Source organism: Dasypus novemcinctus, chromosome 15 (genome assembly GCF_030445035.2).
Source record: "Dasypus novemcinctus isolate mDasNov1 chromosome 15, mDasNov1.1.hap2, whole genome shotgun sequence".
Lineage (NCBI taxonomy): Eukaryota > Metazoa > Chordata > Mammalia > Cingulata > Dasypodidae > Dasypus > Dasypus novemcinctus.
Genome location: NC_080687.1, coordinates 22,541,051 through 22,557,983, shown reverse-complemented (window position 1 = coordinate 22,557,983; position 16,933 = coordinate 22,541,051). Strand labels below are relative to the sequence as shown.

General features: G+C 41.8%; 1 protein-coding gene across 6 annotated transcripts in view; it reads left to right on the top strand.

Moving 5' to 3' along the window:
* The window catches only part of ARHGEF7 (Rho guanine nucleotide exchange factor 7), a 242,324-nt gene that overhangs the window by 130,676 nt on the left and 94,715 nt on the right, over nucleotides 1-16,933 (top strand). For all 6 annotated transcript variants that reach the window (XM_004447006.5, XM_004447005.5, XM_058276418.2 and 3 more), the window contains one exon: nucleotides 8,984-9,185. In XM_004447006.5, coding sequence (XP_004447063.1) covers nucleotides 8,984-9,185 — 202 coding nt within the window. The remainder of the gene's footprint in view (nucleotides 1-8,983; nucleotides 9,186-16,933) is intronic.

The window sequence follows — 16,933 nt, the reverse complement described above, 5'->3', positions numbered from 1 at the left end:
TTTTGTTTTTCCAGGTTGTTTTTAATTCTATTTTATTTTGCTCTCTGCCACTCATAAGATGCTTTTCTTAGATTATAGACAATTCATGTGGAGGGCAGTGTATAGGTATTGGTTGTAGTTTGGGCCCTTTTCTTGGGAAATCCCTGATGCACTACTGTAATTCTTCTTTCTCTGTCAAAAGACATGCTACTACAAAAAAAAAAGAAGAGAGCTTTATTAGCAGTATAAAAATTGGTAAATAGGGCAACACAAAGTAAAAGCAGGTGTTCTAAAACATTTGGGAAGCATTGGGAATTTATGGTCTAAAAAGAGGAGAAATTGCACTTGTCAGGCCACTTTTATTTTAGCAGCTCATTGAAATGAGGCAGAAGGAATCTCATCCAAAGCTGATAGATAAGAGTTTAGGTTCTTTTTCTTGTCCTACTTTTTGGAACCTTTAAGTCTTGTTTACCAAGCTGCATATGCCTGAAGTCTGATTGCATCAGCAGAGGGTGTCCATCTTGTGTTTGCTGGGAACCATTTTGTAACCCAGGGCATAAAGGTGAATTTAAGTTCCTTTCACAATAGGAGACAACAAAAATGAAATGTCAAGTAATCACAGTAAACGTAAATGGATTAAACTCATTTATTAAAACAGATTATATTGGATTTAAAAAACATACAATTCATACTTATACAAAAGACAGAATGAGTGGAAATAAAAATGGATAAAGATAGCTAAATTATAATTAGATATTATTGTATCCATATTAAAAGAAAAAAAATAAAAGACTTATAGTCTCTTCCTTGGAGAATTTAACACAGAGGATCAAGGAGGAGAAGAATGCAGAATCTCATCAATCTCAATGTAAATGTTCTCTAGTTGTCTTGTCCTCAATTGTGTCTGTACTTCTCTAATCCAGAGAATAAAACTAGTCTTCTGCAGGAGTGGCAGAAGAGGGGTTAGCTGTATAAAATGGGGAAGGGATGTCTTTTTCTAAAAAATAAAAATAAAAATAAATTATTGGTATGTATTAATAAAGCTTATAATTCATCCAAAGTGTACAATGAATGGTATTTGGTATAATCACATAGTTGTGCATTCGTCACTTCAGTCATTATTAGAGTATCTTCATTATTTCAATTATAATAAAAATAATAAAAACCACAGACAAGTAAATAAGAAAATTCTTTATTTCTCAATCTCTTTCTCCTGCTATACATAGCTGCTATTTCTGAATATTCATGCACATTATTTATGTATTTATTCAGAAATTTTATTGAGATATATTCACATGCTGTAAATCTATCCAAAGTGTATAATCAGTGGATTTTAGTATAATCACAATGTTGTGCATTCATCACCACAAAAAATTTTAGAACCATTTCATTACCCCAAAAAGGAACACTCCAAACCCTTTAGCATGCCTTCCATCAGCCCTAAAATAACCACTAATCTAATTTAGTCTTTGTAAATTGATTTATATTTCCATTATATAAAAATGGAACCATATAATATGTTACACAATATACTTAGCTCATAGTAGCACAGTATACACAATATCTGTTAGCTGTAGGTTTTTCATATATGCCTTTTATCATATTGGGATTTTTTCCCTCTATTCCTATCTTTTGAAGTGTTTTTACCAAGAAAGGATGTTAGATTTTGTCGAATGCCTTTTCTGCATAGATTGAGAGGATCATGTGGGTTTTTTTCCCTTCAGTTTGTTAATGGGGTGTATTATGTTGATTGATTTTCTTATGTTGAATCAGCCTTGTATACCAGGAATAAATCCCACTTGGCTGTGATTTTTTTTAAGTCTTTTGATATGCTGTTGGATTCTCTTCGCAAGTATTTTTTTGAGAATTTTTACATCTATGTTCATTAGATAGATTGGTCTGCAATTTTCTTTTCTTGTGGTGTCTTTATCTGGCTTTGGTATTAAGGTAATGTTGGCTTTATAAAATGTGTTGGGTAATTTTCCCTCCTCTTCAATTTTCTGGAAGAGTTTAAACAGGATTGATGTTAATTCTTTTCTAAATGCTTGGTAGAATTCATCTGTGCAGCCATCTGGTCCTGGACTTTTCTTTGTTGGGATTTTTTTGATGACAGATTCAATCTCTTTAAATGTGATTGGTTTTAAAAAAAAAAAAATTTATTTATTTATTTACTTCTCTCCCCTTCCCTCCCCGCCCCAGTTGTCTGTTCTCTGTGTCTATTTGCTGTGTGTTCTCCTTTGTCTGCTTCTGTTGTTGTCAGTGGCCCGGGAATCTGTGTTTCTTTTTGTTGTGTCATTTGTTGCATGAGCTCTCCGTGTGTGCGGCGCCATTCTTGGGCAGGCTGAACTTTCTTTCGCACTGGGCGGCTCTCCTTACGGCGTGCACTCCTTGTGCATGGGGCTCCTCTATGCAGGGACACCCCCGCGTGGCAGGGCACTCCTTGCGCACATCAGCACTTCTGCGCCTGGGACAGCTCCACATGGGTCAAGGAGGCCTGGGGTTTGAACCGCGGACCTCCCATGTGGTAGATGGACGCTCTAACCACCGGGCCAAGTCCGCTTCCCTAATTGGTTTGTTCTTGTATTTCTTGTAGTGTCCGTGTAGGTTGTTTGTTCATTTCTAGGAATTTGTCCATTTCATCTGGGTTGTCTAGTTAGTTGGCATACAGTTTCTCATGATACCCTCTTATGAGCCTTTTTATTTCTGTAGGGTCAGTCACAAATTTCCACCTTTCATTTCTGATTGAATTTATTTGCATCGTCTCACTTTTTTCTTTCTTAGTCTAGTGAAGAGCTTGTCAATTTTATTGATTTCTCAAAAAACCAACTTTTGGTTTTGTTGATTTTCTCTATTTTTTTTTGTTGTCAGTTTCATTTATTTCTGCTTTAATCTTTATTATTTCTTTCTTTTAGCTTACTTTGGGATTGGTTTGCTGTTCTTTTTCTAGTTTCTCCAGTTTAGTTAGATCTTTGATTTTCTTTCTTAACATAGGCATTAAGGGCTATAAATTTACCTCTCAAGACTGCCTTTGCTGTATCATGTAAGTTTTGATAAATTGTGTTCTTATTTTCATTAATTGCCTCAATATATTTACTGATTTCATTTGCAATATCTTCTTTGACCCATTGATTATTTAGGAGTATGTTGTTTAGCCCCCAAACATTTGTGAATTTACCTCTTTTCTGTCTATTATTGTTTCCAGTTTCATTTCATTATGATCTGAGAAGGTGTTTTGTGTAATTTCAGTCTTTTATATTCATTGAGTGCTGCCTTGTGACTTAGTATGTGGCCTATCCTGGAGATAGATCCACAGGCATTTGAGAAGAATGTATACCACGCTGGGTTTGGGTGCAGTGTTCTTATATGTCTGTTAGGTCTAAGTTGTTTATCATGTTGCTCAAGTTCTCTGTTTCCTTGTTAATCTTCTGTCTAGTTCTTCTATCTAATGATGTGAGTCGGGTGTTGAAGTCTCCAGCAATTATTGTAGAGATGTCTATTTCTCCCTTCAGTTTTCCCAGAGTTTGCCTCATGTATTTTGGGGCACCCTAGTTAGGTGTATAGATGTTTATGACTGTTATATTTTCCTGGTGGTTTGTCCCTTTTATTTTTATATAATGGCCTTCTCTATCTCTTACAACTTTTTTGCATTTAAAGTCTGTTTTGTCTGATACTAGTATTGCTGCCCTTGCTCCTTTTTGATTACTGTTTGCATGGAGTATCTTTTTCTAATCCTTCACTTTCAGCTGGTTTGTATCCCTGGGTCTAAAATGAATCTCTTGTAAGCATCATGGCTTACATGGATGGCTTATGTTTTTTTTTTATCTATTCTGTCAGCCTGTATCTTTTGACTGGAGAGTTTAATCCATTCACATTCAGTGGTAGTACTCTAAATGCATTATTTGCTTCCACCATTTTATTTTTTGATTTTCATATGTCATATCATATTTTTGTCTTTTTATTCTTTTGGTTATCCTTTGCATTATTCTTTCTTTAATGTCTTCCAAGCCTCTGTCTCCTGTCTTTTCTTTCAGGTTCTAAGGTTTCCTTTAGTAATTTCTGCAAAGGTGCATTTTTAAAAATGAGCTTTCTTGGTTTCTGTTTGTTTGTGAATGTTTTATGGTCACCTTCATATTTGAAGGATGGTTTTGCTGGATAAAGAATTCCCAGCTGGCAGTTTTTCTCTTTCAGTATCCTAGTTGTATTATACCATTGTCTTCTCACCTCTGTGGTTTCTGATGAGAAATCTACCCTAAGTCTTACTGGGTGTCCCTTGTGGGTGATGGTGTGCTTCTTCCTTGCCGCTCTCAGAATTTTCTCTTTATCTTTGATATTTGATTCTGAGTAGTATGTGTCTTGGAGTAGATCTATTAAGATTTTTTCTGATTAGAGTACACTGTGCTTTTTGAACATATAAATTTATTTCTTTTGTGAGAGTTGGGAAATTTTCTGCTATTATTTCCTCGAATACTCTTTCTGCCCCCTTTCCCTTCTCTTTTTCTTCTCGAATGCCCATGACATGTATTTGTAGTGTTTTGTGATGTCCATCAACTCCCTGAGCCTCTGCTCAATTTTTTTCCATTCGTTTCTCTCTTCAATTTCAGCTGTTCTGTCTTCGGTATCACTATTCTTTTTTCTATCAATTCAAGTCTGCTGTTGTGTGTCTCTAATGAATTTTTTATTTCACCTATTGTGTCTTTTATTCACATAAAGTCTGTTACTTTTCTGTTCATGTTTTTAGATTCTTCTTTGTGTTCACTTAATATCTTCTAGATGTCATTTATTTCTTTAGCCATACTGTCTTTCAACTCATTTATTTGATTTTGTAAGTTTGTGTGCATCTTGTTAATTAGTTGTCTCAAATCCTTTGTTTCTTCTGGGGCTTTGATATATTCCTTTTCTTGGGCCATGTCTTCCATTTTCTTAGTATGGCTCCTAATTTTTTGCGCTCTCTAGGCATCTGACTAGAATGGTGAGTTTACCCTGATGCTTAATTTTACTCTCAAGGATTTAGTGGCAGGAAGCTGTGTGTTACTGCTCTTCTTTCATTCTTCTTTCAACTTGGGTATTTTAGATTGTCCATTAGTTGCTCAAAACTGAGCTCTGTACCCAGTATTGGGTTGCATACCTGCTTCCTAGGGCCTTGGGGGAGGGAGGCTATACAGGATGGAAAAGCCTATATCATGTATATACTTTTAATTTCCTCACCTGCACTTCCTTCCTCTGCCAGCAGATGGCATGCTCTGACAGCCCTCTCAGTTCAGTGTCTGATCAGAGTGTCTTTGCTGCAACACAGACCACATCATTTTGTAGAGGATCCTGCCTGGAGGCTAAGAGCCTTGTAATTCAAACTTTATCAGAGACAGTTCTCCAGCTTTGGCTGGCAGCCTTCTCCTTTTTCCCAGGCAGGAAATAATTCCACTCCCTACTGCTTCCTTACTAATCAATCCCAGCTTAGTTGAGAGGGAGATTGAGATGCTGGAATCTCTTTAGTCTATTGCTGGCTCCCAAGGCAAACAATGGCACAGCCGCAAGGGTCCTTGAAAGGCCCATGGGACAGAGCAGGTCAAATTTGTGGATTAAAAGTTGAGTCAACTTTAGGCTGACCCTCTCTGTCCCCTTTTCTGTAGAGGTAGATCCCTCTGGCACCCTTTGTCTGCAGCTTCTGGCCCAGAAGCCTGAGAGTTCAAAAGTGTCTTTATTTGGGGGCGGGGGAGGGAGGGAGGAAGTGCTGGCAGTAGCAGCCATGGCTTTTATTATAACTCAAATTTTTGTCATCACCATTCTTTTCCTTTGTCCCTTTCTCTTCTTGGTGGTGTCAGCCTTCCCCTGGTGTCCTAAGCCATAGTAGATGTTTTTCCAGGCCCATTCTGCTTGTCTTCTAGTTATTTTTCTAGGTAAGAAGGGAGTCCTGTGCTTTTCTAATTCATCATCTTCCTGGAAGTCACCTAATTCTCTCTTTAGTCTTCCCTCTTCCAGAAGTCCTGTCTAATCTAGACCTTTTTTAGGTATTAAATTGGTTGAGGACTTCAGGTTGGGTCTACTACATCAGTGAACACTCACTCATCTGCTTTCCAGCCGCCAAAATTTCATTGCTATAAACTCCCTCATTGTTTTTTGTTCTTGTGAGGTTTTGCCATTAAAAAAATTCTGTAGAGTTTGGGGGTTGAGTGGGCTTGAGTCCATGAGTTCAATTCAAAGTATATTTTGTCTTTTCCTACTTAGAACCTTTTATTTCATACTTTTACCTTTATATTCCTTTTACCAGTGTGTCTGATACTCTTTTTTTCTTGTGGTATCTGTTCTCTTTTGCACTAATTTCTCTTTCTCACATACAACCTTTTGTTTACCCTTTTTTTGCTTATTATCCTTTCTGATTTCCTGTTGCAGCAAATCTCAATTGTTTTTATCCTTTTATTTAAGCAAAGTTTGGGAAGGTGTAGTGAATTAAACATACGTTATCTACTCGAGTAATTCCCAAATTCCCTTTCTTCACAATCCATGGAAAATCATCTTCCTCAGTTCTTTGGATTTTTCTTTTTGTATTGTGGAGGTATAGAAAGATTCTGTCTTTCGTTTAGCAAATAGGAAAACACTTGAGTGATTTCATTTTGTGGTAGAGAAGAGTGAGAAAAATCAGGAAAGTGTTCTTATGAATAAAGCTTTAGCCCACAAATACATGGATAAGATACTTTTTAAGAGGAAAAATTTCCTAGAAGTTTTCTGAGATTTCTGTGGACTTTATAATTGACGTATTGCATAACCTGACCCCTACCCCTCACCTCCTTTGGTTGAGGATGGGTACTGAAATATTTTATGAAATATGATCAGATAGGAATGGTAAATATATTTATTTTCGAAGTTTTAACTTTGATTTATCTATTCCTGATTTATTGCCTGGAAACCACAGTATGTTAAAAATACTGAGACCAAATTCTGACTCAGGGAAGTAATCTTGTTTGATTACTAGGAAGTCCCTAAATCATTAGGAAAGGAGTGGTAGTTGCCTGTGTGCTAGTGACTGTCACTCTGATTTAGCATTTAAAGTCATAATCCCTGTACAGAAAAATAATTCCTGCTTTGTAAACTGGTAAACATGTTTACTCTGAATTGGCTTTAAAAAATGAAGTTTAAACTTGATCAAAAGTCTTTTACATATCTGAAAATATGCTCAATATTTGACAGAATTGCAAGTCAAAACAAGTACCATTGTTTTTTTCTATTAATGTGGCAACTATAAAAATGTTTGGCAATAGGCATCTCCTATATTTGGCAGTGATAATGAATGTTTGCAGAAATAGAAACTCTTAGATTCTATTGGTAACTTGGTGTTATTTTGTAGAACCTTTTTGGAGAGCATTTGGAAATACATATTATGATTATGATTATGATTACTGTTTTTTGATGTGGTGCCAGAACTGGGGATTGAACCCTGAACTTCCTATGTGGAAAGCCAGCACTCAACCACTGAGCCTCATTGGCTCCCCTGTTTCGATTGTTTGCTTGTTGTTTTTTTAGAAGGCACTGGGAACCGAACCCAGGGCCTCCAGTGTGGGAAGTAGATGCTCAACCACTTGAGCCATGTCCTCTCCCCTGTATTAAAAATTAAAATGTATCCTGCATATTCTCTGACTGGAGTTTAACCTGTAGGCTTATTTACAGGTATATTCAGTGATATGCAGTTTTTTTGTTTTAAAGATTTATTTATTTATTCTCCCCCCGCCCGGTTGTCTGTTCTCTGTGTCTATTTGCTGCGTCTTCTTTGTCCGTTTCTGTTGTTGTCAGCGGCACAGGAATCTGTGTTTCTTTTTGCTGGGTCATCTTGTTGTGTCATTTCTCCATGTGGGCGGCACCATTCTTAGGCAGGCTGCACTTTCTTTGGTGCTGGGCGGCTCTCCTTTCGGGGTGCACTCCTTGTGCATGGGGCTCCCCTAGGCGGGGACACCCCTGCGTGGCACGGCACTCCTTGTGTGTATCAGCACTGCACATGGGCCATCTCCACATGGGTCAAGGAGGCCCGGGGTTTGAACCCTGGACCTCCCATGTGGTATATGGATGCCCTAACCACTGGACCAAGTCCGCTTCCCTAGATGTGCAGTTTTTTGTTGTTGTTTTTTTTTAAATGTAGCATTGTTTTGCAATAGAAAAATATTGGAAATAACCTAAAAACCATTAATGAGAATTCGTTAAATAATTTATGGCATAGTAATACAATATAATATTAGGTAGTTATTTCAGTTTGAAGTAATTATAAGGATTGATTTTTAAAAACCCACAATATATTAACTGAAAAGGTAAATTGTAGAGAAATATGCATATGCTTCCATATAAATATATATACATGTAGGCATAAAAATGTCAGAAATGAGACCTAGCAAGCCTTAGGGAGTGGAATTGGGTGCAGGTGATAAGGTTGTAGTAGGGGAGATACGAAACTTAAACTTACTTACTTTATTTATTTATTCTCTTCTCTCCCTCCCCTCCCCCATTGTCTGCTCTCTGGGTCCATTTGCTGTGTGTTCTTCTGTGTCCACCTGCATTCTTTTCAGCAGCATCAGGAATCTGTGTCTCCTTTTGTTGCGTCATCTTCCTGTGTCAACTCTCTGTGTGTGGCGCCACTCCTGGGCAGGCTGCACTTTTATCGCATTGGGCGACTCTCCTTGCGGGCACAGTCCTTGCTCATGGGGCTTCCCTACAGGGGACACCCTTCTGTGGCATGGCACTACTTGGGCACATCAGTACTGTGCACAGGCCAGCTCACCCAGGTCAGGATGCCCTGGGTTTGAACCCTGGACCTCCCATATGGTAGGCGGATGCTCTTATCAGTTGAGCCAAATCTGCTTCCCAAGGCAAATCCACTTCCCTGTTTACTTTAAATATATCTCTGCTCTTTGAATTTTTCTTTTGCAGTTATGCTACATTTATAATCGTAAAATGTATTTTGATTATTTTGTAATGAAGTAGACTACCCTTCTTGATATTTCTCTTTGTCATTTTTTCTCTTTAGGACATGACCGATAATAGCAACAATCAACTGGTAGTAAGAGCAAAGTTTAATTTTCAACAGACAAATGAAGATGAGCTTTCTTTCACAAAAGGAGATATCATCCATGTCACAAGAGTGGAAGAAGGGGGCTGGTGGGAGGGTACTCACAATGGCAGAACTGGCTGGTTCCCTAGCAACTATGTTCGAGAAATCAAATCAAGTGGTAAGTATTCAAATTTCATTTTTGTAGAACTGACTGATACTTTTCTTTTAGATGAGAAAAAAACAAAGAAATAAAGGTACTAAATTTAAAAAGTGTTTATTCTTTTTTCTGTTAAATAGAATTGATTTTTACCTTACCTCCACACCAGGAATGCTGAGATAAAAGGCTCCATAAGTATAAACTAGCATTTCATTCAATCATAAGATGAGTAATTTAAAATAGATATGTATTTTCTAATTTGTTTTCCAGATGTAACTGTCTAAAATAAGTTTGTTTTGATTATTGCAGTTACACTTTTATATTTTTTTAAAAATCATTCTTACTAGAATCTTTTATCAAAGAATCAGCTTTTTTAAAAAAAGATTTATTTATTTGTTTGTTTGCTTATTTATTTATTTATTTATTTATTTCTCCCCCATTCCTCCCCCACCCCGGTTGTCTGTTCTCTGTGTCTGTTTGCTGCGTCATCTTTGTCCGCTTCTGTTGTTGTCAGTGGCATGGGAATCTGTGTTTCTTTTTGTGTCATCTTGTTGTATCAGGTCTCCGTGTGTGTGGTGCCATTCCTGGGCAGGCTGCACTTTCTTTGGCACTGGGTGGCTCTCCTTACAGGGCGCACTCCTTGCACATGGGCTCCCCTACATAGGGGACACCCCTGCGTGGCAGGGCACTCCTTGCTCGCATCAACACTGCGCCTGGGCCAGCTCTACACGGGTCAAGGAGGCCCGGGGTTTGAACCCTGGACCTCCCATGTGGTAGACGGACACCCTAACCACTGGGCCAAGTCCGCCACCCACTTTTATATTAAGATAAATTTATTTTCCTTTATTAGGGCTAGTGACATCAGCACTTAGAGTTGAGATATCATGCGTGCTGTATATTTAATTTTTATAATGAGGGATGATTTTGCCAATTACATAGAGATACCATGCCAATTACATTTTTGTCCTTTTCTTTGTACTAGTCCATTTTTTTGTATTTTAAAATGCATAATTTTCTTTACTTTTTCTGTAATTGTTTAGCATTGTTTTATGGACTTAAAAAAACAACAACTACCACCTAGTGGTTTATAGTATTTTGAAATAGTGTTTTTTTATCACAAGATTATAGCAGTGGAAATTCTGTAATGTAAAAGGTTTGAATTCCCAGTATACACTCTTTATTTAAAGAATCTTAATTGATATTGCATGTGACATAGTTAGTGATTGTCTTCCTGAACAGATGTTTTGCCCATTCATACATTATAATTCAATGAATTGGCGTCAATGTATTGAAAAAATATTGTATATAAAAACTGCTATGTTTTATGAATAAAAAGATAACAGTTCTTGCTTTAAAGGAGCTAACAGTGGATTCCTGAGTGTGTATATGTAATTTGGTTTTATACTGAGCTAGGTTACAGTTACTCTGATGAGATTTCAGAAATAGTTTCAGAAGGGGAAAGAGTACGGTTGGATGGAAAGACATGTGGTGATAAGTTTTGTTAAACACATCTTGTTTGACTTTATTTGCTTATTGTCCCTTTATTTAAAAACACTGTTGTACAGTATATGTTCTTTAATTCTGCTAGGGGAAAAGTGATTTATAGTTAATAGATAATAAATCAGGAAGTGTGGAATGAACATAATGTAAAATCTTATAGCTCTGCTTTGTAACATGGGTGAGTTAACTTTTAGAACCTCAGATTTTTCAGCTGTAAAATAAGTATAATATTGCCTTAACTTTTAGAAGTTTTGTGGAAATAAAATTGAATTGAATTAAGATTTATTAAGCATATGGTAGAGTGCCAGGCCCAAAGTTAAATGACAGTTACTGCTACTATTTTTGTAGTTGTTAATGGTAATTTTATATGTAGTAAGGGTTATTTCATTCTTATAATAAAATTGACAGTAATAGCTAAGATTTAGTGATTGCTTATTATGTTCTGGTTCTGTTTGTTTTGTTTTGATTTTTTAAAATCTAGGACCTCAGTCAGTCCTTACCATAACCCCAGAAGATAAATATTAGGATATTAAAAGCTAGGCTGTAAATAAATAGTATCCTTTTTTCTCCGTCCAAGTTGTGATGATTAGGCTATTGTGTCAATTCGGCCAGGTAATCATGCCCAGTTGTTTGGTCAAGCAAGCACTGGGCTAACTGTAAGGCAAGGGCATTTATGGACTTTAGTCACCTTTGACTTTACTGCAGTAGTAAATCATAGATAACTGGTTATAATTACATCAGTCAGGGAGATTGCCATCAGCAATGAGTGACACTTAACCCAATCAGTTGAATGCCTTCAAAGGGGAAGTGATTCCAGCATTGAGAGAGAATTTCCCAGCTCGTCTTTGGACAGCCAGCATCTCCCAGAACTCATCAAGAACCTTCACTGGACTTTCATTGCAGCCCTTGTTTGCAGCCTGCCTGCAGAACCTGGACTTATGCATCTCCATGGCTGCTGTGAGAGATTCTTATAGAATCGCATACTATTGACATACATTTCTTGTTGATTCTTTTTCCCTAGAGAACCCTGACTAATACACAAGTTTAGAGCCAACTGAGAGAGTAACACTGGAATCAAGTTGATGTAGATCTATTGTTGCCTTTACTTTACAAATAAAGGGGTTGGATAACGTGGGTATGTTCTATTAATCAATTTCTAGTTAATCACTGGCACATTTGGAGAGCCACACCACTTGCTCATGCAAGCCTGCCTCTGTAAAATGGTGGGCATGAAGGAGCAGGCAGACTGTAGGATCTGAGCCTTTCTCAAACCTACCAATCAGATAATTCATTCTTCTGGAAATGAGTGAGAGGAGCACTAAACTGAGAGGCCAGAAGCATCTGTAGTGTAACCTTTCCAGGAGGAAAGTATAGATCTGAGGAGAGGAATCATGTAATTTTCATTCAGTTTTAACAAATGAGAATATCAAAGTCACAAAGTTAGTAAATGATACATGAACAGTTTAAATGGTGGGTAGACATTTGTAAAATCTGATCTTTCTAGGAGTTACTTGGCTTTATTATATGTGTTACTCATGTAAATGAATTCTAGTGTAAATTTGAATTTCCAAAGATCATAGTAAGAGTGCAATGAATGAAGTTTTGCTTTACAAGTTATTTCTCCTCTTGGATTTTTCTAAGTTAACTAAGCATATAGAAAGTACACTGAAAAGATCGGTTTCTTGGTCCCGGAATTCTCTTAAGGTATACTTATGGAGTGACTTCAAGTAGCTTTGAATGTTATTAGTGTCATCTGCTAGGAGTAGTTTGTTTTACAGTATGATATTATATAACCTTTTAAAAGTATGTAGTATGTAATATTAACATCCTGCTTTCCATGGCCCATTTTGGAGTAGGATGTGGGGCCTAAGAGCTGGCTGTAACAAATGAAGCTATAAGATAAAACAGCCATTAAAATGTCTAGAAGTGTTTACTCCATTAAGAACTACTTCACTTTTTTCCCCCTAAAATTCCAATTTTTATATCATTTTTGAGAGAGAGAGAGCATGCACACGCGTGCATGTGTGGCAATTTTAAATGTGTATACATGATCATTGTTATCAAAAAGCTCTTTGCAAGGGCCCATACTGAATCCAGAGTGTTATTACTAAACTGAGACCCAAGTAACTTTGTTTGGAAATTTTATTTATTTTTTTAAATAAAAGGAATACCATATTTGTTCAGATTGATGATCCATCGTGCTAACTATTCTTTACTGAAGTTTACTGAACCAAGAGAATAACTTCTTTGAGAAATAACTTCCTATCCATAGTTGTTACCGCCTCTCTCCACCCCTCCTCCCCTTTCAGCCCCCGCCGCCCTTCCCGCCAGTCCCGCCCATATTGCCAACCTACAATCTGCCTCTTCCCCAGTAACTGCTTACCTCAGGTCTATCCATCAGCTTCAGCCTGTCCACAGCCGCCCCTTAGCCAACCCTCCCTTCATCACGCCCCTCCCTCTACCCAACCCTATATAGCTAAGTGTACTTCCATAATAAAGCAGACCTGTTCTTGCGCTCAAGCGGTCTCCGTGGTTTTTCCCCAACCGCACGTCCCCCACGCCTGGAGAACCGGTGCTCCCTCTCGGGGCACCCCCCACCGGCTGATCGGCAGGAGCAAGCCCCCCCGACTCTTGGGCCTGAGCGAGGACGAGACCCTCATGCTCAGCTACAACTGGCGCCCAACGTGGCGGCTCCTCCCCCGGCCCCTCTCTGCTGCTGCTGTGATCGTCCTCCTCTCCAGGTAGGGACCCCTCGCCCGGACGAGCCCCAAGGGACCCCTCGCCGTCGTCCCGTCCCTATCCCGTCATGGGTGCCTCTTTGTCATTGCGTCAGGCGCCGCAAGTCAGGGCCCTCGCTGCCCTGCTCGATGCCAATGGAGTCCGCGTCTCCTTGCGGCAGCTCCAAAAGTACTGGGATCTCTTGCTCCCTTTTAATCCGTGGCTTGCCACCTGCCAACTCTGGAGCCCGGACACCTATTTGCGACTCATAGATCGAGTCACCTCCGCCATGGAGCACGAGAAACGCACCTTCCCAACAGGCCTCTTACCCGGTCTCGTTGCCATTCGCGCTTGTCTCCTTGGCGCCCCGACCGAGGCCGTTTATGAAGCTTCTCCCAAACGGCCTCTAGACTGTGATCCCGATGAGTCCGCCGACACTGACTCTCTGTCTAACCAACTTGCTGCTGCTCTCGAGCGCAAACCTCCCCGCCTGAGCTCCCCGCAGCAGACAGAAACCACTCCTGCCACTCCCCAAGATGGCGGACTTCCGCCTTCTTCCCCCACTTCTGCCCAAGATGGCGCGCATCCGGCTTCTTCTCCGCCAGTATCCTCCTCCTCCCGCTTCTACCCGCCTCTTCCTGCCCAGTCAGCATCCGGTTCGGGCCCGGAAACTGCAGGGTTGCCATCTTCCGCTAAACTGGAAGCGCCCCCCGCGCCATTTTGTCCGCTGCCGGATGTAGCTGCTCCGCCATCTTGGCCGGCGCCCGGAAGGGTCCCGCCGCCATCTTGTTGTCGCCCGGAAGCTGCTAAGCCGCCATTTTCTCACCCGTGTTCCGCTTATCCCTTGCCGCTGCCGTACGGCAATAGCCCTTCACCTGCCTTGGCTGCTCCATCAGTCCCCGGTGCCACGTCTTCTCAAACCCCCCAGCTGTATCTGCTGAATCCGCAGCCCACACCGCAGCGACCTCAAACTTGGCTACCCTTTACAGCGGAAGAGGTCAGGACCCTCCGCAAAGCTGTAAAGGAAGACGGAATTGGCAGCCCTTATGCGCAGCAACTACTTGAGTTGGGGACCCAACTCGTTCTCCCATATGACTGGATTGCACTAGCCCGTGCCATCCTGACACCGGGTCAATTTATTGAATGGCGCGCCCATTACCAAGCGGCTGTTGACCGGCAAATCGTGGAGAATGCCCAAGCTGGCGTCCTCGATCCCTCCGATGCATACACGGGGACCAACAATTATGCAGACCCTCGTTCTTACCTCCAAATTGACCCAGGGTTTTGGCACTGGGTAAAAGTCCTCGTCCAGCGGTCTTTCTCTCTAGTCTCCACCAAGCAGCCCACCAAGCTCGCGCAACTGCTTCAAGACTCTAATGAGACTTTCCCAGCATTTGTCGCCCGCGTCCTGGAAGCCTGTCAGCGGAAGATTTCCAGCGAGGATGCCCAGTTTGCGCTGGCCAAAGAACTTATCATAGACGGATGCCTTGCGCCATTCCGAGCCGTAGTCCTTCCCATACGTGATAAAGCTCTGCACGAGTGGGTCCTTGCTTGCCGCGACGTCGACCCACAAGTCAAAACGCTCACCGCTGCCTTTGCGTCTGCCATGGCTGTTTCATCCACCTCCACTTCCGTCTGCTTTCGGTGCGGCCAGCCCAGCCACTTCGTCCGTGAGTGCTCCCAGCCAGGCCCAGCGCCTCGCTCAGACCCGCCGATGCGACGGCCAAGGGGCCCTTCTACGCCGTGTCCACGTTGTGGGAAAGGATATCACTGGGCCCGCGATTGCCGTTCCACCCAAGGTTCCCCCATAACACCTCCCAGTGGCTTTGTACCTCCACGGGATTAACCCCCTGTCTCAACGTCGCCACCCTCAACGCCACTAATGAAACTTGTCTGCTTATTTTCCTCGCCCCATGAGTCCTTTTCCATGGAGATGATGAATTCTTTCTCTCTCTTCACACCCGCCACCTCTCTTCCCACTTTCAAAAAAGGGAGCCTGTTACTGCTGTCCTTACCGTCGCCACCCTTTTAGGTCTCGCTGGAGCAGGCACAGGGATCGCCGCCCTTGCTACGCAATCCGCCTCCCTCTCCTCCCTCCGGCAGGCGGTCGATCAAGATATTACCTATCTCCAAGAAGCTGTTGAGCATCTAAAAACTCCCTTAACTCTCTCTCTGAGGTCGTTCTCCAGAACCGTCGCGGCCTTGACCTCCTCCTGCTCAAAGAAGGGGGGCTCTGCGCTGCCCTTGGAGAAGAATGTTGTGTATACGCCAATACCACCGGCCTCGCAGAAGATAGCCTACAAAAAGTCCGCGAAGGCCTGGAGCGACGCCAAAGAGAACGCGACAACGCGAGCTACTCCTCTACACTCTTTCACTCTCTTCTCCCGTACCTGCTCCCATTCCTAGGCCCCCTTATCATTATCCTTTTAGCCCTCACCGTGGGCCCCTGGGCCATCAGGAGAATAGTCCGCCTTGCCATAGACCAAGCCAATGCAGTGTTCAGCTCCTTTGTACAAGTCCACTACCAACGCCTCGCCACTACTGAGTCCCCCCCCAGCCGTCCACCACGCCCCTTCCGTCCGCGCCACCTACTCCAGACCGCACGCCTATAGCTTCTTGTCTTCCTCTCCTTACTTCTCCCCAACTACTACTCCCCCTCAGGCGAGGGGTACAAGGGCATCACAGGCCCGTTTCCCTGGCAAGGCACGGCGCGCACCAGGCGCTGGCGTGCACCGACCCTAATGGCGGGCACATGCATCCTGGCCAGATGCTATGTTGTCCGCTCACGACCGGCTGGTCCTCGTGGTCTCCCCCCACCCCTCGTCTTATCCCCGTGCCCGTCCCTATAACCTCCTTTTCCTCCTACTCTTCCTCCTAATCCTTGTCTTTTGTTGCTGCGCACGCCGAGCCATTCACACCCACCGAGCGCACCAAAACTTGTTGCTTCTATTTCCTTTTAAAACTAAAGGAGCAATTGTTACCGCCTCTCTCCACACATCCTCCCCTTTCAGCCCCCGCCGCCCTTCCCGCCAGTCCCGCCCATATTGCCAACCTACAATCTGCCTCTTCCCCAGTAACTGCTTACCTCAGGTCTATCCATCAGCTTCAGCCTGTCCACAGCCGCCCCTTAGCCAACCCTCCCTTCATCACGCCCCTCCCTCTACCCAACCCTATATAGCTAAGTGTACTTCCATAATAAAGCAGACCTGTTCTTGCGCTCAAGCGGTCTCCGTGGTTTTTCCCCAACCGCGCGTCCCCCACGCCTGGAGAACCGGTGCTCCCTCTCGGGGCACCCCCCGCCAGCTGATCGGCAGGAGCAAGCCCCCCCGACTCTTGGGCCTGAGCGAGGACGAGACCCTCACGCTCAGCTACACATAGTGTTCTCAAGTTACCCAACTATATTCTAAGGAAAGTTATGCCAACTTGACATTTGAGACAGAAATAAATGAAATTCATTTTTACCTTTTCATTTTTACTTTATCATTATATAACAGTTGAGTATAAGACTCTAGTTCATGGTAATATTACACTATTTTTTTTCCCCAGTAATT